The sequence below is a fragment of the Phoenix dactylifera genome, chromosome 11, assembly GCF_051530095.1.
Source record: "Phoenix dactylifera cultivar Ajwa chromosome 11, Ajwa_hap1_PhDact_Kaust_v1.1, whole genome shotgun sequence".
Lineage (NCBI taxonomy): Eukaryota > Viridiplantae > Streptophyta > Magnoliopsida > Arecales > Arecaceae > Phoenix > Phoenix dactylifera.
In genome coordinates, this window is record NC_143200.1 from 11141802 (window position 1) to 11161813 (window position 20012).

General features: G+C 40.6%; 1 protein-coding gene across 1 annotated transcript; it reads left to right on the top strand.

The window, feature by feature from the left end:
* The first annotated feature begins 8009 nt into the window (after positions 1-8009).
* On the top strand, positions 8010-11918 carry LOC148700655 (uncharacterized). Its single transcript, XM_088707892.1, has 2 exons — positions 8010-9324; positions 10651-11918. Exons 1-2 carry the CDS (start codon positions 8010-8012, stop codon positions 11916-11918), a joined length of 2583 nt encoding a protein of 860 aa, XP_088564018.1.
* Positions 11919-20012: the final 8094 nt, after the last annotated feature.

The window sequence follows — 20012 nt, forward strand, 5'->3', positions numbered from 1 at the left end:
CCAATCTTCTTGCCACTAGCCACCGTCAACGAACCTCTGGATACCTTCCACTGATCAGCTGTGAAAGTAGTCTTGTACCCTTTGCTCGCCAACTGTCCAACAGAGATCAGATTCCTCTGCAGTTGAGGCACGTGCCGTACGTCCTCAAGCTCAAGTAAAGATCCAGAAATCAACTTCACTTCCGCGCTTCCCCTTCCTTGTATAGTGCAAGGCTCTCCATCCCCTAGGTAGACTTTGCCGAAGTCTCTCTTCTCATATCCTCCAAGAAGCTTCCGTTGGGATGTAGCATGGAAGGACGCGCCCGAGTCTATCACCCAAGACTCGTCACCGGTAGATAAAGATAGAACGAGGGCATCCATGTCACCGTCTTCAGCAAGATTTGCCAGATCCTTGCTGACTCCTTCGGTGTGGTCGCCTTGCTTCCCTTTAGGAGATTTGCAGTCCCTCCTAAAGTGCCCCATCTTCCCGCAGTTCCAGCACTTCGCTCCCTTGTTCTGAGGTGCTCGAGACCTGCTGGATCTCGACTTCGAGTCGCTTCGAAATCGACCGTCCTTCTTTTGTCTTCCCCGGTCAGAGGTGTTTAGTGCACTTCCAGACGACTCCGCAGCTCCAGAAGATTTCCTTCTTGCTTCTTCACTCAGAAGCACTCCCACAACGTCATCAAAGATCAACTTCCCCGTTGCCGAAGAGTTGCTCACCGCCATCACCAGGCCCTCCCAGTTATCAGGTAATCCGGAGAGAATTAGCAATGCCCGAATCTCATCGTCAAAACTAATCTCCACTGACTCCAACTGGGCCGTGAGTCCATTGAACTCGTTAAGGTATTCTGCTACGCTGCCGCCATTTTTCATATGAAGATTAAACAACCTCTTCATGAGAAATACCTTGTTTGATGCTGAGGGTTTCTCGTACATCCGCGACAATGTTGCCATCAACTCCATCGTCGTCTTCTCGTTTTTGATGTTGAATGCCACTTGGGATGCAAGTGACAATCTTATGGTGCCGAGCGTCTTCCGATCGAGGACCTCCCAGTCTTCATCGGACATCTTCTCTGGTTTCTTCGCTCTACCTCCAAGAGGTAAATAGAGATCCTTCTGGTAAAGGTAATCCTCTATTTGCATCTTCCAAAACCCGAAGTTCGTTCCATTGAACTTCTCAATTCGCAACTTCCCTTCATCCGCCATTGTAGAAAACCAATAGCTCTGATACCAATTGTTGGCGTCCGACCGCACCGGAACCCACTCACACCGGCACTGCCCACCAACGTCGGAAAATAAAGAGAGAATAACTCTCTCGCTCCCTCGACACCGGACTCAAGGATCACCGCTTCGCTTATCCCTACGAAGGGCAAAAGATTACCCCGTGGTATCAATAGGGTAAAACACTTGAGCACCGCAGCGGATTATCAAACCAAAGAAAGAAGAAATAGGAAAAAGATAGCAAAGCAAACACAAAGATGTAACGAGGTTCGGCTACAAATAGCCTACGTCCTCCACCGCTCCAAATCTCAACTAGGATGAATAGATTACAGAGATGGCACACACCCGAACGATCACACGAGATCGCTCTACAAGAGATTCACACAGAATTCCCTTTGCACAAGAAGTAGGATCCCAATCCTCTTCTTCTCTAGAACCCTAGCCTCACAAACAAGAGTCTCTCTCAAATATACGGCCAATCGCTATACGCTAGGGCTCTTATGAGTCCTATATATAGTCTCAAGACCTTCAGATGATCATAGCCGTCGAAACGCCAACAAAACACCAAAAAAAACTCATCCGTATGATTTCCGCGAGCTCGAGTCGACTCAGCTTTAGTTCGAGTCGACTCGGGCACGTTTGGACAACTTCCAGTATGACTGGCACGATCTCGAGTCGACTCGACTGTGGCTCGAGTCGACTCGACGATGCTTCGAGTCGACTCGACTGTAGCTCGAGTCGACTCTGACAGTCCAGACAGAAACATGGTTTTTCGGCCTTTCTTCTTCCGGATCGACTCGATGGACCTCGAGTCGACTCGACTGTTCCCGAGTCGACTCGACTGAAGCTCGAGTCGACTCCGACAGTCCGCCAGACAGAAAACTATGCAGAATTGATTTTTCTTCAATTCTCTTCATCACCAAAGGTCTCCACATACCCCAACAAATCCCACTGGATTAATATTATATTTTTGTTGAGTGTAAGTGATCGTAAATCGAGGCCAAAATGCGCATTCAGTACAGATTGGGCTTAGACAGATGCATAACTCAGACTGCGTATGCCCAACCTCGTCATGGTCCGATCGAATTCACCATTTATCGAAGGACCAGCAAGGAGATCCCGATCAGTGTACATCCTCCCAGCATCCCATGAATTTTCATCTTCGCCATCCAGGATGATCCCGCGATGCAAGCGGTCGTGATCTTCGGAGCGCATCCACAATCTCCCGAAATCCACTCCTTCAGCCATTCGCATGAGATCAGCCATCTAGGTCCCCGCGTCCACGCTCCTTCCTTCCGTGCATCTCCTGCGTTCATGAGCCAGCGTCAGTTCCTCCCAGCCGTTCGCGAGCGTCTCCGCATCCACTCGTCCGCATCCAAGGCCCAGCTTCTGAGTTCATCCGTTCGCATCCCAGAGCATCACAACAACCGTGATTCCAAAGCATTCGCATCTCAGCCCCCAGCAAAGGCGATCGCAATCTTCACGAGTCCGAGCCTCCTCCAATGCGTCCGTATTCTCCGCGAAGCATCCTCCCAGCGAAGAGATCGTGATCCGTCCGGCTCTTCCGGATTAGCAAGCAATCAGCCTTCCAACAAATCTCAGCGCATCCGTGAAGCACCCGCAATCAACGCCCCCTTCTTTTTTTTTTGGCTAAAAAAAAGGAGAAGAGGGGAGGAAGGGACAAGCCTAACCCCGCGTAGCAGCCCCCACTGGGCCTCCCACCCCGCCAGGAGAATGTTCGATGCGGGCAAACCGGGTCGTGTGTTGGGCACGCCGACCTATTTTACTTATACCCTCCCCACCCATGAGCCGGCTCGGTTACCCGATCCGACCCTCCATGTGAGTACGTCACACCTGGCACCACCCAGGCTACCAGCCGACCAGTAGCACTTCCAGACTCCGTGTCCAGGCGTGGAGCATTCGGTCCCCAAATTTAATCGACGCCCGCGCATTTCGAACCTGGAACCACTTGGTTGGAAGTAAACGCCCCGTTCCAACTGGGCTACCACCTTGGTGGCCAATCAACGCCCCCTTCTTCCGCCCATTTCATGCATCCTCCCAGCCGTCCACGAAGCAATCCTTCCACAATCAGCTCCTGCATCCCCTGGATTCGTCCACGTGCAGCCTCCCAGCATCATCCCGTGCACAATCTCAGGCGTCCAAACTCTTCATCGTCCGTGTCCAAGCTTCCCGCGTCCGGATACTCCACGTCAACTTTCTTCTTCAATCGATTCCAGCATCCCGTGAATGGTCCCAGCCAGCCGTGAAGCGTCGCAACATTCGCAAGCCCGTGATCCCATGCCTGTCATCCGCTGCCTCCATCACGGCGCATCCGAGCGTCACAGCAGGCCCCGAGTTCGCGATCTCATCACAGCCATCCGCGCCCATTTTCCGGCGAGCATTAGGGCTCTCACGAACTATATGAGGATCTCTCTCGGCTGGGAGGGGGGCGCTCATTTTTTTTGGGGAAGAAAACAGAGGAACCAGGAGCCATTCAAAGAAAGAAAAAAAAAAAGAAGAAATAGGGCATCCCCTGTTTTCGAAAAAAAATAGAAAAAAATATGAAGAGGCTTATTTCTTTTATGGAGGGCTGATATCCTAGGTGATGGATGAAGGGAGATCCTTTGGTGTACCGAGTTCATGATGTAAATTCTAATCCTTTGCTTTATACGATTTATCTTTTGATTATGTCATGATTCTTATATGTTGAAAATTCTTTTATGATTTATGCTTATTGATACATGTCTTCCTCGATTATTTGATTCATCGTTGACGTTATAAGGCACGTTGAATTCTTAAAAAAAGAATTCATGTTATCAAGAACATACTCCATAATTAAATTTTATCTGCTTATAAATCTTAAAGAAAACAAAAGAATCATAGAATTTATCGCATGAATTTGATATTATCAAAGGAGATTCTGGATCCCTACACCATCTTAATCTATCCAAACTTCGATTTATTTTCTATTTGCAAAACATCATCTTAATCCACAAATTTATTGAATTAATTAATCTGAAATTACGCTAATAATCCTTATTTCGTTTCCTGAGGAATCGACCTCGGACTCCCGAGTTTTACTGCTTTTGCGATTCTCCTATACTTGTGAGATTAGTTTCGCGAAAGCATTTTTGCGAGAGCACCAAGTTTTTGGCACCGTTGCCGGGAAATGGCTGAGTTATTAGTATAATTTTAGATTTAATTAGTACCTTAGTAGTTAGTCTTTTTTATCGAAAAAAATATAATTAAATCTTTACTATTGTTTTTATTCCCTGCATAGTCTGCATCAAACTCTGATATCAGAGAAATTTACCGTCTGATTGGACTCAAAATTGGTCGGCTGGTGCAAGATGCATTTTTCGATAATCTGAACGGTCTGATTGACATTCTGAGACTTTTAAGACCATTAGATTAATACGAAATCTTGCTGCTTTTTGTTTTAAATTTTTTGTATTTAAATTTTTTTTTAGAATTAGAATTTTATTGTTATCATATCTTATTAACCCTTGTTGATAATTGAAAATTGAAAAAAAAAACTTTAAGAAAAGATCAAGGGTGATCATTCAAAATAAAAAAAAAGAGAGGGAAGAACTAAAAATTTTAAATTTTAAATTTCAAATTTTAGAATTCAAATTTCAAATTTAAACTAATAAAAAAAAGAAATAAATAATTTGCTTGATCAACTATTTAATATAATTTAATGTCATGTCATAAAACATTAAAAAAAAATTTTGATTGTTGCATATAGTATAAGGCATCAGCATAAAATATTCTAAGGGCTGAACCCATTAAAAAGATAAGGTCGGAATTTCATCATTCGTCCTTAGCCCAAAAATCACCCCAGTGCATAAATATCCTAAGCTTAACTAAAATCAAATAGACATTGGCCCCTAAGGACATTCGAGCTCAATAGGACGAAAACCACTGAAAATTGCACCAATTTCGCTCTATGGCCCAGTCGATGTCTAAGCAAGCTTTGTCCCTCTAAAGGAGACAGTCTCTGTTCGAGGAAAGACCTAACCAGAAAGTGAAGCCGTGAAAATACCAATTAATCGTTAATAAAATAGATTTAGTTTTATGGGCAGCATTACAGTAATTTTATTTTAAACTACAGGGATTTCTAAGCATCTGTTATACCCGGGGGAAATAACAAATCAAAAAAATATATAAGTTTGAAATAATTCTTATAAATCTACTGCACCATAAATCAAATCAAAAACATTAAAAACCTATTGATGATTAAAGAAAATACATGAAGAAAATGCTAGGCTTTTTCCTAGCCTTAGCTAAAAGAGATTTAGCTACTCATATGAGATGGAAGCATTTTTAAAAAAAGGATTAACAAAGAATAACTTAAAATAAACATAAATTCTTTTTTTTTCCTTTGGTTCAGAAAACAGGGTACTCTGTTTTCTCTCCTGCTGCCTTCTCCCCTCCGTGGACTCCCAGGGAGATATAGTGGCCTCCAAAAAGAAATGAAAGGTGTCCTCCTGGATAAAAGCTTGGAGTTGAATGGGGTGGGAGGTTCCCTTCCGAATGGTTCTCTCCTTCATGGACTCCCTGGGAGATGTAGTCGGTTCCCAAAAAAAATGGAAGGCCTCCTCCTCCTCTCCTCTCGCTTGGGCCCTTTTATAGGCTGCCCCTTTCTCTCTCTCCTCCCCATTTCAAAACAAGGACAATGATGATCCTCTTTGCTGTTACTGAATGCAGGGATTAGAGGGAATTGCGGACGCCACGAGTGCTCCAAATTCTAAATGCTGCGGTTGCTTGGGATGGGAAGCTGGGAAGATGTTGACGTTGGGAAGTTGAGAAGACTCATGGAACAAGTTGGGATTTATTTGCTGGAAATGAAGTGGAGGACTCGGCTTGGGGATGATCCGGTTACTGGGATGCTTTTGCTGCTGGGACGGTTCCGCTGGAACACGTGGATGGCCGTTGGGGTGTTGCTTCATGGATGAAAGAAAGAACCGGTTTGGGAGACGGGAAGCCAAGCGGCTTGAAGACCTTTTGCGCTGCTGAAATATTCCCGTTGGGAGGTTGAACGTTGCAAATGTGCTTGGAAACGGATGAGACGCGGCTTGGGGACGACGTGAGATGCCATGCGGACGGTTTCTGGATGTTGGATCATTGAAGAGTTGGGCAGTTTGGTCAGACGATCTTGGCTGGGAAGCCGAGTGGTCACGAACGTCGCTGATAGAAGCCACGCGCGGAGATGGAGAGCGTTGATAAGTGCTAAATAATATATATATTTAACTATTTTATACAGCACTTATCATTATTTTTTTTGCACATATTTTAAATTTAACATAAGAAAATGTGTTCCCCTTCATCGTTGCATTATTAAAAATAATTCGATTTTGCTTGATTTTATTGGTCCATCTAATGTATGCAGATCGAATCAAATTCATCTGAGATGACCCCTGAACTCAAATCGCATGCACCCCATGAATCGGATCTTCCCAACAAATTAGAGTCGACCCCAATTTTCATTTCTCAGCACGTGCCATCCCAAACAATTTATTTTCATGAATCCAAACAAATCTCTCTCCTTCACTCCCCACTTATCCAAACTTCCTAATTTCCTTTTCAACATATGGCCACCCCAAGTTCACGTATTTTCTCCACAGTTCCGTGTCCTAGCCATATCTAAGCTACTCTACTACAACTCCAACTGCAAGTTATCTCAGCCATCCACGATTCGTTCCATCGTTATCCCGTATTTAACTAAATTTCCATGCTTCCCACATCTACATTCTCCAGCGCCCATGTCTTCGGCAGTTCAAAGACATCCTCCCAGATTTTATCCGCAATCATCCCACGATTCGGCTTCATCCCGTTCAAAGCAAACACTCCATCCAAGCTTCACGGAACAGAGCATCCTCTCACGGGATAAACTCAACGTCTCAGCTCATCTTCCCACGCGTCCGGCGCAGCGCCTCTCCAATCCGCATCACCCAAAGCATCTTCCTCCCGGCTTCTCCTGCTAGATCCCCTCCACGGATTGCGTGTTGGAATATTTCAAAATTCCGAGTCTGCCCTTCTCTCTCTTTTGTCTTTTTGTCTAATGTACTTTCTTTAGTCCCACATTGGAAAGGAACAAAACTCAAAAGATCTTTATATAGTATTCAACATTTTAACTTGGTGAAGCAAAGAAAGAAAGTAGCCCACGCGCGCATGAGCCCAATGGAGGTCCAAGCCAAAATTGGCGAATCCGATCCGGAAACGTTTAACCGGGCGCGTTGCGATTATCACGCGCAGGGGGACACCCCCCCCCCCCCCCCCCCCCCCCGCGGGTGTGGGCTTGAGCCAGGTTTCTTTTTGCCGTTTTATTTTTTGAATTGTTTTGAATAAAACGTCGCGTCTTTAAAACAGCTCTTTGGTTATCTCTTGATAAAACGTCGCGTCTTTAAAAACACCTCTTTCATAAAACGACGTGTCTTTTAAATACGCCTCTTCATTTCTTTTTAAACCCTATCAGATCCGATAGAGTAATCTAATCTAACCTATCCTCTCTCTGTTTCCGAAAGCCTCTCTGTTTCTTGTTCCCGAGAAGAGTCTCCCTGTTTTCTTCTCTGTTGTCATTCCAAGAGCGCGGTTCTGGGCTGTTCGACCGTCACTTCATCTGCGAGTGTACGCTTGGAGTGATCCAGTTGTTGTATCCTGGAGGATAGGCCGCCATTACCTGCTACACCGAGATTCAATCTCCGAGGAGCGCGATCTATTCTTAAGGACAGTGAAATCACGCCTCAACTGATAAGTTCTTCCTTCTTTCATCTATTATTTTTCTTACAATCTTAAGAATAGTTCGGCATGGATTCTGCTATGATTACTGCTAGATCAATTCCTGATACTTCTAAAATTGAGAGTTTCAATGGTATGTATTTTAAGAGATGGCAAGAACGTGTTTATTCTGCATTGGATATGCTTAATTTTGCTCAGTATTTAAATCAGTCAAAACCGATAGAAGGGTCTGAAGATTTTGACACTAAATTCAAAGAGTGGGAACATGGAAATAAAATCTGTAGACACACAATTCTGAGTACACTGTCCAATGAACTTTTTGATGTCTACTGTTCATACAAAGAAGCTGCAGAAATTTGGAAAAATCTGAATAAAAAATATGTGTTAGAAGATGCTGGAGTACAGAAATATGCTATAGGAAATTTTCTGCACTTTCAAATGTCCGAGGATAGGGATGTGTCATCCCAAATACATGATTTTCATAGATTAGTCACTGATCTTAAAAATGAAGATATAATGCTTCAAGAAGTTTTCCTAGCCGGCTGTTTGATTGAAAAATTACCTGAGTCTTGGAAACATTATAAAAATAGCATGAAGCACAAAAGGAAACATATGAGTCTTGAAGATGTTATTGTTCATATTAGAATAGAAGAACAAAATCGAGTCAGAGACCGAGAACAATTGGCCAAGGAAATGACTTCAAAAGCCAATGTTATAGTCAGCAAACCAGGTGGGTCTCGTTCAAAGTCCAAGAAGCCTTATCTCAAAAATGATAAGAAACCTAAGTTCCAAGGTCCAGGTTTTAAAAGAAAAGGAACTTGTTTTGTTTGTGGAAAACCTGGACATTATGCTAATCAATGCAGGTTTAGAAAAAGGAATGATATATCTGCTAAACCAAATGCTAACTTGGTGGAGACAGATATTATTGCAGCAGTTGTGTTTGAAACCAACATGGTTATGGGAGCAAAGGACTGGGTGGTAGACTCTGGGGCTACCAGACATATTTGTGGAAATAGAAGTGCGTTTACTTCCTACACTCCATTGAATGAAGGCGAGGAACAAGTGTTCATGGGTGATTCGAGACCCTCGCCAGTGGTTGGCAAAGGAAAAGTACTCCTCAAGCTAACATCAGGAAAAGTCCTTTCCCTGAATGATGTGCTGCATGTTCCTAATATCCGTTGGAACTTAGTATCTGTTTCTTTATTAGGAAAGGCTGGAGTTAAAGTGTATTTTGAGTCTGATAAAATTGTAATGACTAAGAACAATGTTTTCATTGGGAAGGGTTATTGTAACCAGGGTTTATTTGTCTTGAATGTAACCGAAACTATGAATGAAAATGCATCATCTTTTGCTTATTTGATTGATTCTGTTGATGTATGGCATGGTAGATTAGGACATGTTAATTTTTCTTATATCAAAAAAATGAAAGACCTAGGCTTGTTAAATAATATTACCTTTGGAAATGTGAATGATAAATGTGAAGTATGTGTAGAATCTAAATCTACTAAAAAGAGTCATAAGTCAATAGAAAGAGAAACTGAATTACTTGGATTAATACATTCTGATTTAGGAGATTTGAAAAACACTCCAACTAGAGGAGGAAAAAGATTTTACATAACTTTTATTGATGATTATTCTAGATACACTAAGGTATATCTACTTAGGACTAAAGATGAAACTTTTAAAAAATTTCAGCAATATGTTACTGAAGTAGAAAATAAATTTAATAAGAAAATTAAAAGAATAAGGACTGATAGAGGAGGAGAATATGAGTATAATCTCTTCAATAAATTTTGTGAAGATAAAGGTATAATCCATGAGATTACCCCACCATATTCTCCTGAATCTAATGGAGTTGCTGAACGTAAAAATAGAACTCTAAAAGAAATGATGAATGCTATGTTAATAAGCTCAGGAGTACCTCTTTATTTGTGGGGGGAAGCTATTCTTTCTGCTTGTCACATTCAAAATAGAATACCTTATAAAAAATCTGGTAAGACACCCTATGAGTTTTGGGAAGGTCATGTACCTAACCTTACATATCTTAAAGTGTGGGGGTGTTTGGCCAAAGTTCTATTACCTGAACCAAAGAAAAGAAAGTTGGGACCTAAAACCTTTGATTGCTTATTTATTGGTTATGCATTAAATAGTGCTGCTTATAGATTCTTGGTATTAAAATGTGAATCTAATATTATGGAACCCAACACTATAGTAGAATCTAAAAATGCTGATTTCTTTGAACATATCTTTCCTATGAAACTAGGTAAAGAAAAAATTGACTCTCAGTCTCATAATAAACAAGAAAAGGAGGCACATGAAAATTATGAAATTGATTTAAGAAGAAGTAAAAGAACTAGAAAAGAGAAAAATTTTGGAAATGATTTTTACACCTTTCTTGTTGATAATGAACCTCAAACTTATAAAGAAGCAATAACTTCAGCTGATGCACCTTTTTGGAAGGAGGCTATTAATAATGAAATAGAGTCTATTATGTCTAATCATACATGGACCTTAGTTGATTTGCCTCCAGGTGCTAAATCAATTGGTTGTAAGTGGATTTTTAAAAGAAAGTTAAAACCAGATAATTCAATTGATAAGTTTAAAGCAAGATTAGTAGCAAAAGGATACTCACAAAGAAAAGATATCGATTATTTTGACACCTTTGCACCAGTTTCTAGAATTTCATCTATTAGAGTACTCATTGCATTAGCATCCATTCATAATTTAGTAATTCACCAAATGGATGTAAAAACTGCATTCTTGAATGGAGAATTAGATGAAGAAATTTACATGGAACAACCTGAAGGTTGTGTTGTTCCTGGTAATGAGCACAAAGTTTGTAAATTAGTAAAATCCTTATATGGATTAAAACAAGCACCTAAACAATGGCATGAAAAATTTGATAAAGTATTGGTATCTAATGGCTTTCTAATTAATGAGGCTGATAAGTGTGTTTATAGTAAGGTTGTTAATAATGTTGTTGTGATCATATGTTTGTATGTTGATGATATGCTTATAATGGGAACTGATTTGAATATAGTTATAGATACTAAGAAATTTTTAGCTTCAAATTTTGATATGAAAGATATGGGTGAAGCTGATGTAATTCTTGGGATTAAAATAACAAGAAGTTCTAATGGACTTATGCTATCACAAGAACACTATATTGAGAAAATTTTAAGAAAATTTGAGCATTATGATAGTAAACCCGTATCTACTCCATATGATGCTAGTATACATTTAAGGAAAAATAAAGATAATGGTATTTTACAAATAGAATATGCTCGCATCATTGGTAGTTTAATGTTTTTAGTTAACTGCACTCGTCCTGATATTGCTTATGCAGTAGGAAGATTAAGTAGGTATACTCATAATCCTAGTAAGGACCATTGGAGTGCTGTTCATAGAGTACTAAGGTACTTGAAAGGAACCATTAATTATGGTTTGTTATATCGTGGACTTCCAGCTGTACTAGAAGGGTATAGTGATGCAAATTGGATCTCTGATTCAGATGAGATGAAATCCACGAGTGGATATATCTTTACTCTTGGTGGGGGTGCAGTATCTTGGAAATCATCCAAGCAAACATGCATCACTCGGTCTACAATGGAGTCCGAGTTTATTGCCTTAGAAAAGGCAGGTTCTGAAGCTGAATGGCTTAGAAATCTTGTGGGAGATATTCCATTATGGAATAAACCAACACCTTCTGTGTCTATTCTTTGTGATAACCAAGCTGCTATATATCGAGCTAAGAATAAAGTTTATAATGGGAAGAATAGACACATAAGGTTGAGACATAATATTGTAAGGCAGCTGCTTGATGATGGGATTATATCTCTTGAGTTTGTAAAGTCAGAGTTGAATTTGGCCGATCCTTTGACAAAACCACTAGGTAGAAAACTAGTGAGTGAAACATCGAGGGGGATGGGACTAATGCCTATATCAAAGTCAATAACGACAGAAACCCAACATGTGTGATTGGAGATCCCATGAAGCATGTTCATATGGGTAATAACAAGTCGCTAGTTGACTGTGAGTGCACTATCGTAGTTAATTTTGGAAAATCCATCCCTATGGTGTAGATAGTGCAAACTGCAGTAGATAAGGATGAGGTAAAGCTCTTAATGGATACCATAGTCCTTTAGGATGGTGTGTATACCTGCAGTACACACTTGATGGATCCACCTATATGGGTGTGGGAGTGGGGCCGCTTCCTATGAGAATTAGGCAGTTCTCTAAAGCACTCATGAATATCCAGGTAAGGTGCATGGCCTATTTGCACCAACCCGTTTAGAACAAGCCCAGAACTTGAGAGGTCAATGTGGGCTATGAGTCACTGTTTTACATAAAGGACTTTTGGTTCATAGAAATTTCATATTTCACCAAAAGTTCTGTAAGTCATACTTACTAGTCCTAAAAAATGGTTCATAGTCTCAAAGACACCAATTTGATGCATTGAACTCTCGCGCTCGTTAACTTATTATTGAATTTTAAAATATGTGGGGGATTGTTGGAATATTTCAAAATTCCGAGTCTGCCCTTCTCTCTCTTTTGTCTTTTTGTCTAATGTACTTTCTTTAGTCCCACATTGGAAAGGAACAAAACTCAAAAGATCTTTATATAGTATTCAACATTTTAACTTGGTGAAGCAAAGAAAGAAAGTAGCCCACGCGCGCATGAGCCCAATGGAGGTCCAAGCCAAAATTGGCGAATCCGATCCGGAAACGTTTAACCGGGCGCGTTGCGATTATCACGCGCAGGGGGACACCCCCCCCCCCCGGGTGTGGGCTTGAGCCAGGTTTCTTTTTGCCGTTTTATTTTTTGAATTGTTTTGAATAAAACGTCGCGTCTTTAAAACAGCTCTTTGGTTATCTCTTGATAAAACGTCGCGTCTTTAAAAACACCTCTTTCATAAAACGACGTGTCTTTTAAATACGCCTCTTCATTTCTTTTTAAACCCTATCAGATCCGATAGAGTAATCTAATCTAACCTATCCTCTCTCTGTTTCCGAAAGCCTCTCTGTTTCTTGTTCCCGAGAAGAGTCTCCCTATTTTCTTCTCTGTTGTCATTCCAAGAGCGCGGTTCTGGGCTGTTCGACCGTCACTTCATCTGCGAGTGTACGCTTGGAGTGATCCAGTTGTTGTATCCTGGAGGATAGGCCGCCATTACCTGCTACACCGAGATTCAATCTCCGAGGGGCGCGATCTATTCTTAAGGACAGTGAAATCACGCCTCAACTGATAAGTTCTTCCTTCTTTCATCTATTATTTTTCTTACAATCTTAAGAATAGTTCGGCATGGATTCTGCTATGATTACTGCTAGATCAATTCCTGATACTTCTAAAATTGAGAGTTTCAATGGTATGTATTTTAAGAGATGGCAAGAACGTGTTTATTCTGCATTGGATATGCTTAATTTTGCTCAGTATTTAAATCAGTCAAAACCGATAGAAGGGTCTGAAGATTTTGACACTAAATTCAAAGAGTGGGAACATGGAAATAAAATCTGTAGACACACAATTCTGAGTACACTGTCCAATGAACTTTTTGATGTCTACTGTTCATACAAAGAAGCTGCAGAAATTTGGGAAAATCTGAATAAAAAATATGTGTTAGAAGATGCTGGAGTACAGAAATATGCTATAGGAAATTTTCTGCACTTTCAAATGTCCGAGGATAGGGATGTGTCATCCCAAATACATGATTTTCATAGATTAGTCACTGATCTTAAAAATGAAGATATAATGCTTCAAGAAGTTTTCCTAGCCGGCTGTTTGATTGAAAAATTACCTGAGTCTTGGAAACATTATAAAAATAGCATGAAGCACAAAAGGAAACATATGAGTCTTGAAGATGTTATTGTTCATATTAGAATAGAAGAACAAAATCGAGTCAGAGACCGAGAACAATTGGCCAAGGAAATGACTTCAAAAGCCAATGTTATAGTCAGCAAACCAGGTGGGTCTCGTTCAAAGTCCAAGAAGCCTTATCTCAAAAATGATAAGAAACCTAAGTTCCAAGGTCCAGGTTTTAAAAGAAAAGGAACTTGTTTTGTTTGTGGAAAACCTGGACATTATGCTAATCAATGCAGGTTTAGAAAAAGGAATGATATATCTGCTAAACCAAATGCTAACTTGGTGGAGACAGATATTATTGCAGCAGTTGTGTTTGAAACCAACATGGTTATGGGAGCAAAGGACTGGGTGGTAGACTCTGGGGCTACCAGACATATTTGTGGAAATAGAAGTGCGTTTACTTCCTACACTCCATTGAATGAAGGCGAGGAACAAGTGTTCATGGGTGATTCGAGACCCTCGCCAGTGGTTGGCAAAGGAAAAGTACTCCTCAAGCTAACATCAGGAAAAGTCCTTTCCCTGAATGATGTGCTGCATGTTCCTAATATCCGTTGGAACTTAGTATCTGTTTCTTTATTAGGAAAGGCTGGAGTTAAAGTGTATTTTGAGTCTGATAAAATTGTAATGACTAAGAACAATGTTTTCATTGGGAAGGGTTATTGTAACCAGGGTTTATTTGTCTTGAATGTAACCGAAACTATGAATGAAAATGCATCATCTTTTGCTTATTTGATTGATTCTGTTGATGTATGGCATGGTAGATTAGGACATGTTAATTTTTCTTATATCAAAAAAATGAAAGACCTAGGCTTGTTAAATAATATTACCTTTGGAAATGTGAATGATAAATGTGAAGTATGTGTAGAATCTAAATCTACTAAAAAGAGTCATAAGTCAATAGAAAGAGAAACTGAATTACTTGGATTAATACATTCTGATTTAGGAGATTTGAAAAACACTCCAACTAGAGGAGGAAAAAGATTTTACATAACTTTTATTGATGATTATTCTAGATACACTAAGGTATATCTACTTAGGACTAAAGATGAAACTTTTGAAAAATTTCAGCAATATGTTACTGAAGTAGAAAATAAATTTAATAAGAAAATTAAAAGAATAAGGACTGATAGAGGAGGAGAATATGAGTATAATCTCTTCAATAAATTTTGTGAAGATAAAGGTATAATCCATGAGATTACCCCACCATATTCTCCTGAATCTAATGGAGTTGCTGAACGTAAAAATAGAACTCTAAAAGAAATGATGAATGCTATGTTAATAAGCTCAGGAGTACCTCTTTATTTGTGGGGGGAAGCTATTCTTTCTGCTTGTCACATTCAAAATAGAATACCTTATAAAAAATCTGGTAAGACACCCTATGAGTTTTGGAAAGGTCATGTACCTAACCTTACATATCTTAAAGTGTGGGGGTGTTTGGCCAAAGTTCTATTACCTGAACCAAAGAAAAGAAAGTTGGGACCTAAAATCTTTGATTGCTTATTTATTGGTTATGCATTAAATAGTGCTGCTTATAGATTCTTGGTATTAAAATGTGAATCTAATATTATGGAACCCAACACTATAGTAGAATCTAAAAATGCTGATTTCTTTGAACATATCTTTCCTATGAAACTAGGTAAAGAAAAAATTGACTCTCAGTCTCATAATAAACAAGAAAAGGAGGCACATGAAAATTATGAAATTGATTTAAGAAGAAGTAAAAGAACTAGAAAAGAGAAAAATTTTGGAAATGATTTTTACACCTTTCTTGTTGATAATGAACCTCAAACTTATAAAGAAGCAATAACTTCAGCTGATGCACCTTTTTGGAAGGAGGCTATTAATAATGAAATAGAGTCTATTATGTCTAATCATACATGGACCTTAGTTGATTTGCCTCCAGGTGCTAAATCAATTGGTTGTAAGTGGATTTTTAAAAGAAAGTTAAAACCAGATAATTCAATTGATAAGTTTAAAGCAAGATTAGTAGCAAAAGGATACTCACAAAGAAAAGATATCGATTATTTTGACACCTTTGCACCAGTTTCTAGAATTTCATCTATTAGAGTACTCATTGCATTAGCATCCATTCATAATTTAGTAATTCACCAAATGGATGTAAAAACTGCATTCTTGAATGGAGAATTAGATGAAGAAATTTACATGGAACAACCTGAAGGTTGTGTTGTTCCTGGTAATGAGCACAAAGTTTGTAAATTAGTAAAATCCTTATATGGATTAAAACAAGCACCTAAACAATGGCATGAAAAATTTGATAAAGTATTGGTATCTAATGGCTTTCTAATTAATGAGGCTGATAAGTGTGTTTATAGTAAGGTTGTTAATAATGTTGTTGTGATCATATGTTTGTATGTTGATGATATGCTTATAATGGGAACTGATTTGAATATAGTTATAGATACTAAGAAATTTTTAGCTTCAAATTTTGATATGAAAGATATGGGTGAAGCTGATGTAATTCTTGGGATTAAAATAACAAGAAGTTCTAATGGACTTATGCTATCACAAGAACACTATATTGAGAAAATTTTAAGAAAATTTGAGCATTATGATAGTAAACCCGTATCTACTCCATATGATGCTAGTATACATTTAAGGAAAAATAAAGATAATGGTATTTTACAAATAGAATATGCTCGCATCATTGGTAGTTTAATGTTTTTAGTTAACTGCACTCGTCCTGATATTGCTTATGCAGTAGGAAGATTAAGTAGGTATACTCATAATCCTAGTAAGGACCATTGGAGTGCTGTTCATAGAGTACTAAGGTACTTGAAAGGAACCATTAATTATGGTTTGTTATATCGTGGATTTCCAGCTGTACTAGAAGGGTATAGTGATGCAAATTGGATCTCTGATTCAGATGAGATGAAATCCACGAGTGGATATATCTTTACTCTTGGTGGGGGTGCAGTATCTTGGAAATCATCCAAGCAAACATGCATCGCTCGGTCTACAATGGAGTCCGAGTTTATTGCCTTAGAAAAGGCAGGTTCTGAAGCTGAATGGCTTAGAAATCTTGTGGGAGATATTCCATTATGGAATAAACCAACACCTTCTGTGTCTATTCTTTGTGATAACCAAGCTGCTATATATCGAGCTAAGAATAAAGTTTATAATGGGAAGAATAGACACATAAGGTTGAGACATAATATTGTAAGGCAGCTGCTTGATGATGGGATTATATCTCTTGAGTTTGTAAAGTCAGAGTTGAATTTGGCCGATCCTTTGACAAAACCACTAGGTAGAAAACTAGTGAGTGAAACATCGAGGGGGATGGGACTAATGCCTATATCAAAGTCAATAACGACAGAAACCCAACATGTGTGATTGGAGATCCCATGAAGCATGTTCATATGGGTAATAACAAGTCGCTAGTTGACTGTGAGTGCACTATCGTATTTAATTTTGGAAAATCCATCCCTATGGTGTAGATAGTGCAAACTGCAGTAGATAAGGATGAGGTAAAGCTCTTAATGGATACCATAGTCCTTTAGGATGGTGTGTATACCTGCAGTACACACTTGATGGATCCACCTATATGGGTGTGGGAGTGGGGCCGCTTCCTATGAGAATTAGGCAGTTCTCTAAAGCACTCATGAATATCCAGGTAAGGTGCATGGCCTATTTGCACCAACCCGTTTAGAACAAGCCCAGAACTTGAGAGGTCAATGTGGGCTATGAGTCACTGTTTTACATAAAGGACTTTTGGTTCATAGAAATTTCATATTTCACCAAAAGTTCTGTAAGTCATACTTACTAGTCCTAAAAAATGGTTCATAGTCTCAAAGACACCAATTTGATGCATTGAACTCTCGCGCTCGTTAACTTATTATTGAATTTTAAAATATGTGGGGGATTGTTGGAATATTTCAAAATTCCGAGTCTGCCCTTCTCTCTCTTTTGTCTTTTTGTCTTATGTACTTTCTTTAGTCCCACATTGGAAAGGAACAAAACTCAAAAGATCTTTATATAGTATTCAACATTTTAACTTGGTGAAGCAAAGAAAGAAAGTAGCCCACGCGCGCATGAGCCCAATGGAGGTCCAAGCCAAAATTGGCGAATCCGATCCGGAAACGTTTAACCGGGCGCGTTGCGATTATCACGCGCAGGGGGACACCCCCCCCCCCCCCCCCCCCCCCCCCCCGCGGGTGTGGGCTTGAGCCAGGTTTCTTTTTGCCGTTTTATTTTTTGAATTGTTTTGAATAAAACGTCGCGTCTTTAAAACAGCTCTTTGGTTATCTCTTGATAAAACGTCGCGTCTTTAAAAACACCTCTTTCATAAAACGACGTGTCTTTTAAATACGCCTCTTCATTTCTTTTTAAACCCTATCAGATCCGATAGAGTAATCTAATCTAACCTATCCTCTCTCTGTTTCCGAAAGCCTCTCTGTTTCTTGTTCCCGAGAAGAGTCTCCCTGTTTTCTTCTCTGTTGTCATTCCAAGAGCGCGGTTCTGGGCTGTTCGACCGTCACTTCATCTGCGAGTGTACGCTTGGAGTGATCCAGTTGTTATATCCTGGAGGATAGGCCGCCATTACCTGCTACACCGAGATTCAATCTCCGAGGGGCGCGATCTATTCTTAAGGACAGTGAAATCACGCCTCAACTGATAAGTTCTTCCTTCTTTCATCTATTATTTTTCTTACATTGCGTCTCAATCAAACTCCCAGCCGAGATCCTCTCATCATCTTCCTTCTCCCACGTCTCCGTATTCATCCTCATCCTTCCCAGCATCTTCCGAACCAACCCAGCTCACCATGTTTGTGATCTATCTTCATCCCAATCCAACCAAACTCCCAGCCGTGTCCACATCCCCTGCATCCCAGAACAGAGTCTATCTCCTCCAAAAATCAAGCCTCTCATATTCATCTTCTCTTCCAGATGAGAACCAGCAACCTTCTGCTGAATTATTCCCAACATCCGAAGCTTCCCGAGCTTCCTCTCGTTCTAGATCAGCTTGTATCCCAGATTTCCTTTCACAAAACCAATCCCGCAGCATGCCAGTCGTTCGGATTGACTCCGTCGTCCACGTCTGTCACAGCCTTTCCCTGTTTCGGGATTAATTCCAGCCGAGAACACCATCCCACGTTTGATCCCAGCTGCCATATCACCCACGGATAAGGTCCAAGCTTTTCAACCTCATCTTCTCCGCGATTCATCTTCATCTCCCCTCAGCCGTGAGCATCGTTCCAACCGTCCAAGTTTTTCCCCTGCTTCCAAACCTTCCGGATTCCTCTCAGCCGTGAGCGCCATCCTGTGTTTCCCACGTCTTCCACATCATCCTCATTTGCTTCCTCATCTATGAATCAACTTCCATGAACAAAACTAAGCCAGAAACCACCCAGCTTCAACCGTAAAAATCTTCATCCCGTCCGCGTATGATCCTCCTAGATTTCCTATCAAATCTAGCACTCCATCCTGTTCTCCTCATCCTCCCGAATCATCTGCGATCGAGCTTCATCTCCCAGCCATTCCCATGTCATCCGCATCATCCCCTGTTCCTATCCTTCCCAGATTTCATCCAAGCATCCCAGCCGTCCGCCGGATCCAAGCTTCTCCCCTGTTTCAGAATCAGCAATGGTTTCCTCCGGATTCTCCCCAGCAGAACAAGAGCTCATCCACGAATAAACCTTCATCACGAAACAAATCAGCGTCCAGCCGATTCCATCCTTATCTTGCAGTGAAGCATCTCCTCCGCATTGAAGAAATGATAAGATCTCAGCCTATCTTCCCAACGTCCGGATCAACTCGAACCTCCACAGCCTTATCCACCCATTCGGAACAGCCACAAGGAAGAGAGAGAGGGAGATGGGCCGCTTAGATAAAGGGAAGACTGTGATCAGAGTGGGGTATTCCTCCTTTTCCCCACCGGGGGGGGGGGGGTTCTCCAATTCCTTCCCCACCGGGGGGGGGGGGGGGGGGGGGGGGGGGGGGGGGGGGGGGGGTGGTGTTTCTCCAATTCCTTCCCCACCAGGGGGGCTTCTCCCAACTCTCTTCAGAGGCCGAGTCCCATAGAAATAAAAAACAGAGGAGGGAGAGAGGTTTGGATATATTGGGAATAACTTCCCATATATATAAAAGATAAGAATGAAGTGCTGAGGGAGGAAGAAAGAAAGCCGATCGTGATACAGATGGGAGCCCGCTGTTGTGCTGCTGCTGTCGCCCATGACTCCATGGAAGGCTGATCTCCTTG

Bases quoted from the DNA above. Each gene is read 5' to 3' on its own strand.
- LOC148700655 (XM_088707892.1), top strand. From the start codon at position 8,010: ATGGATTCTGCTATGATTACTGCTAGATCAATTCCTGATACTTCTAAA. The intron at 9,325-10,650 runs GTAGATTAGGAC...TCATTGCATTAG, and splicing joins TTCTGTTGATGTATGGCATG to CATCCATTCATAATTTAGTA.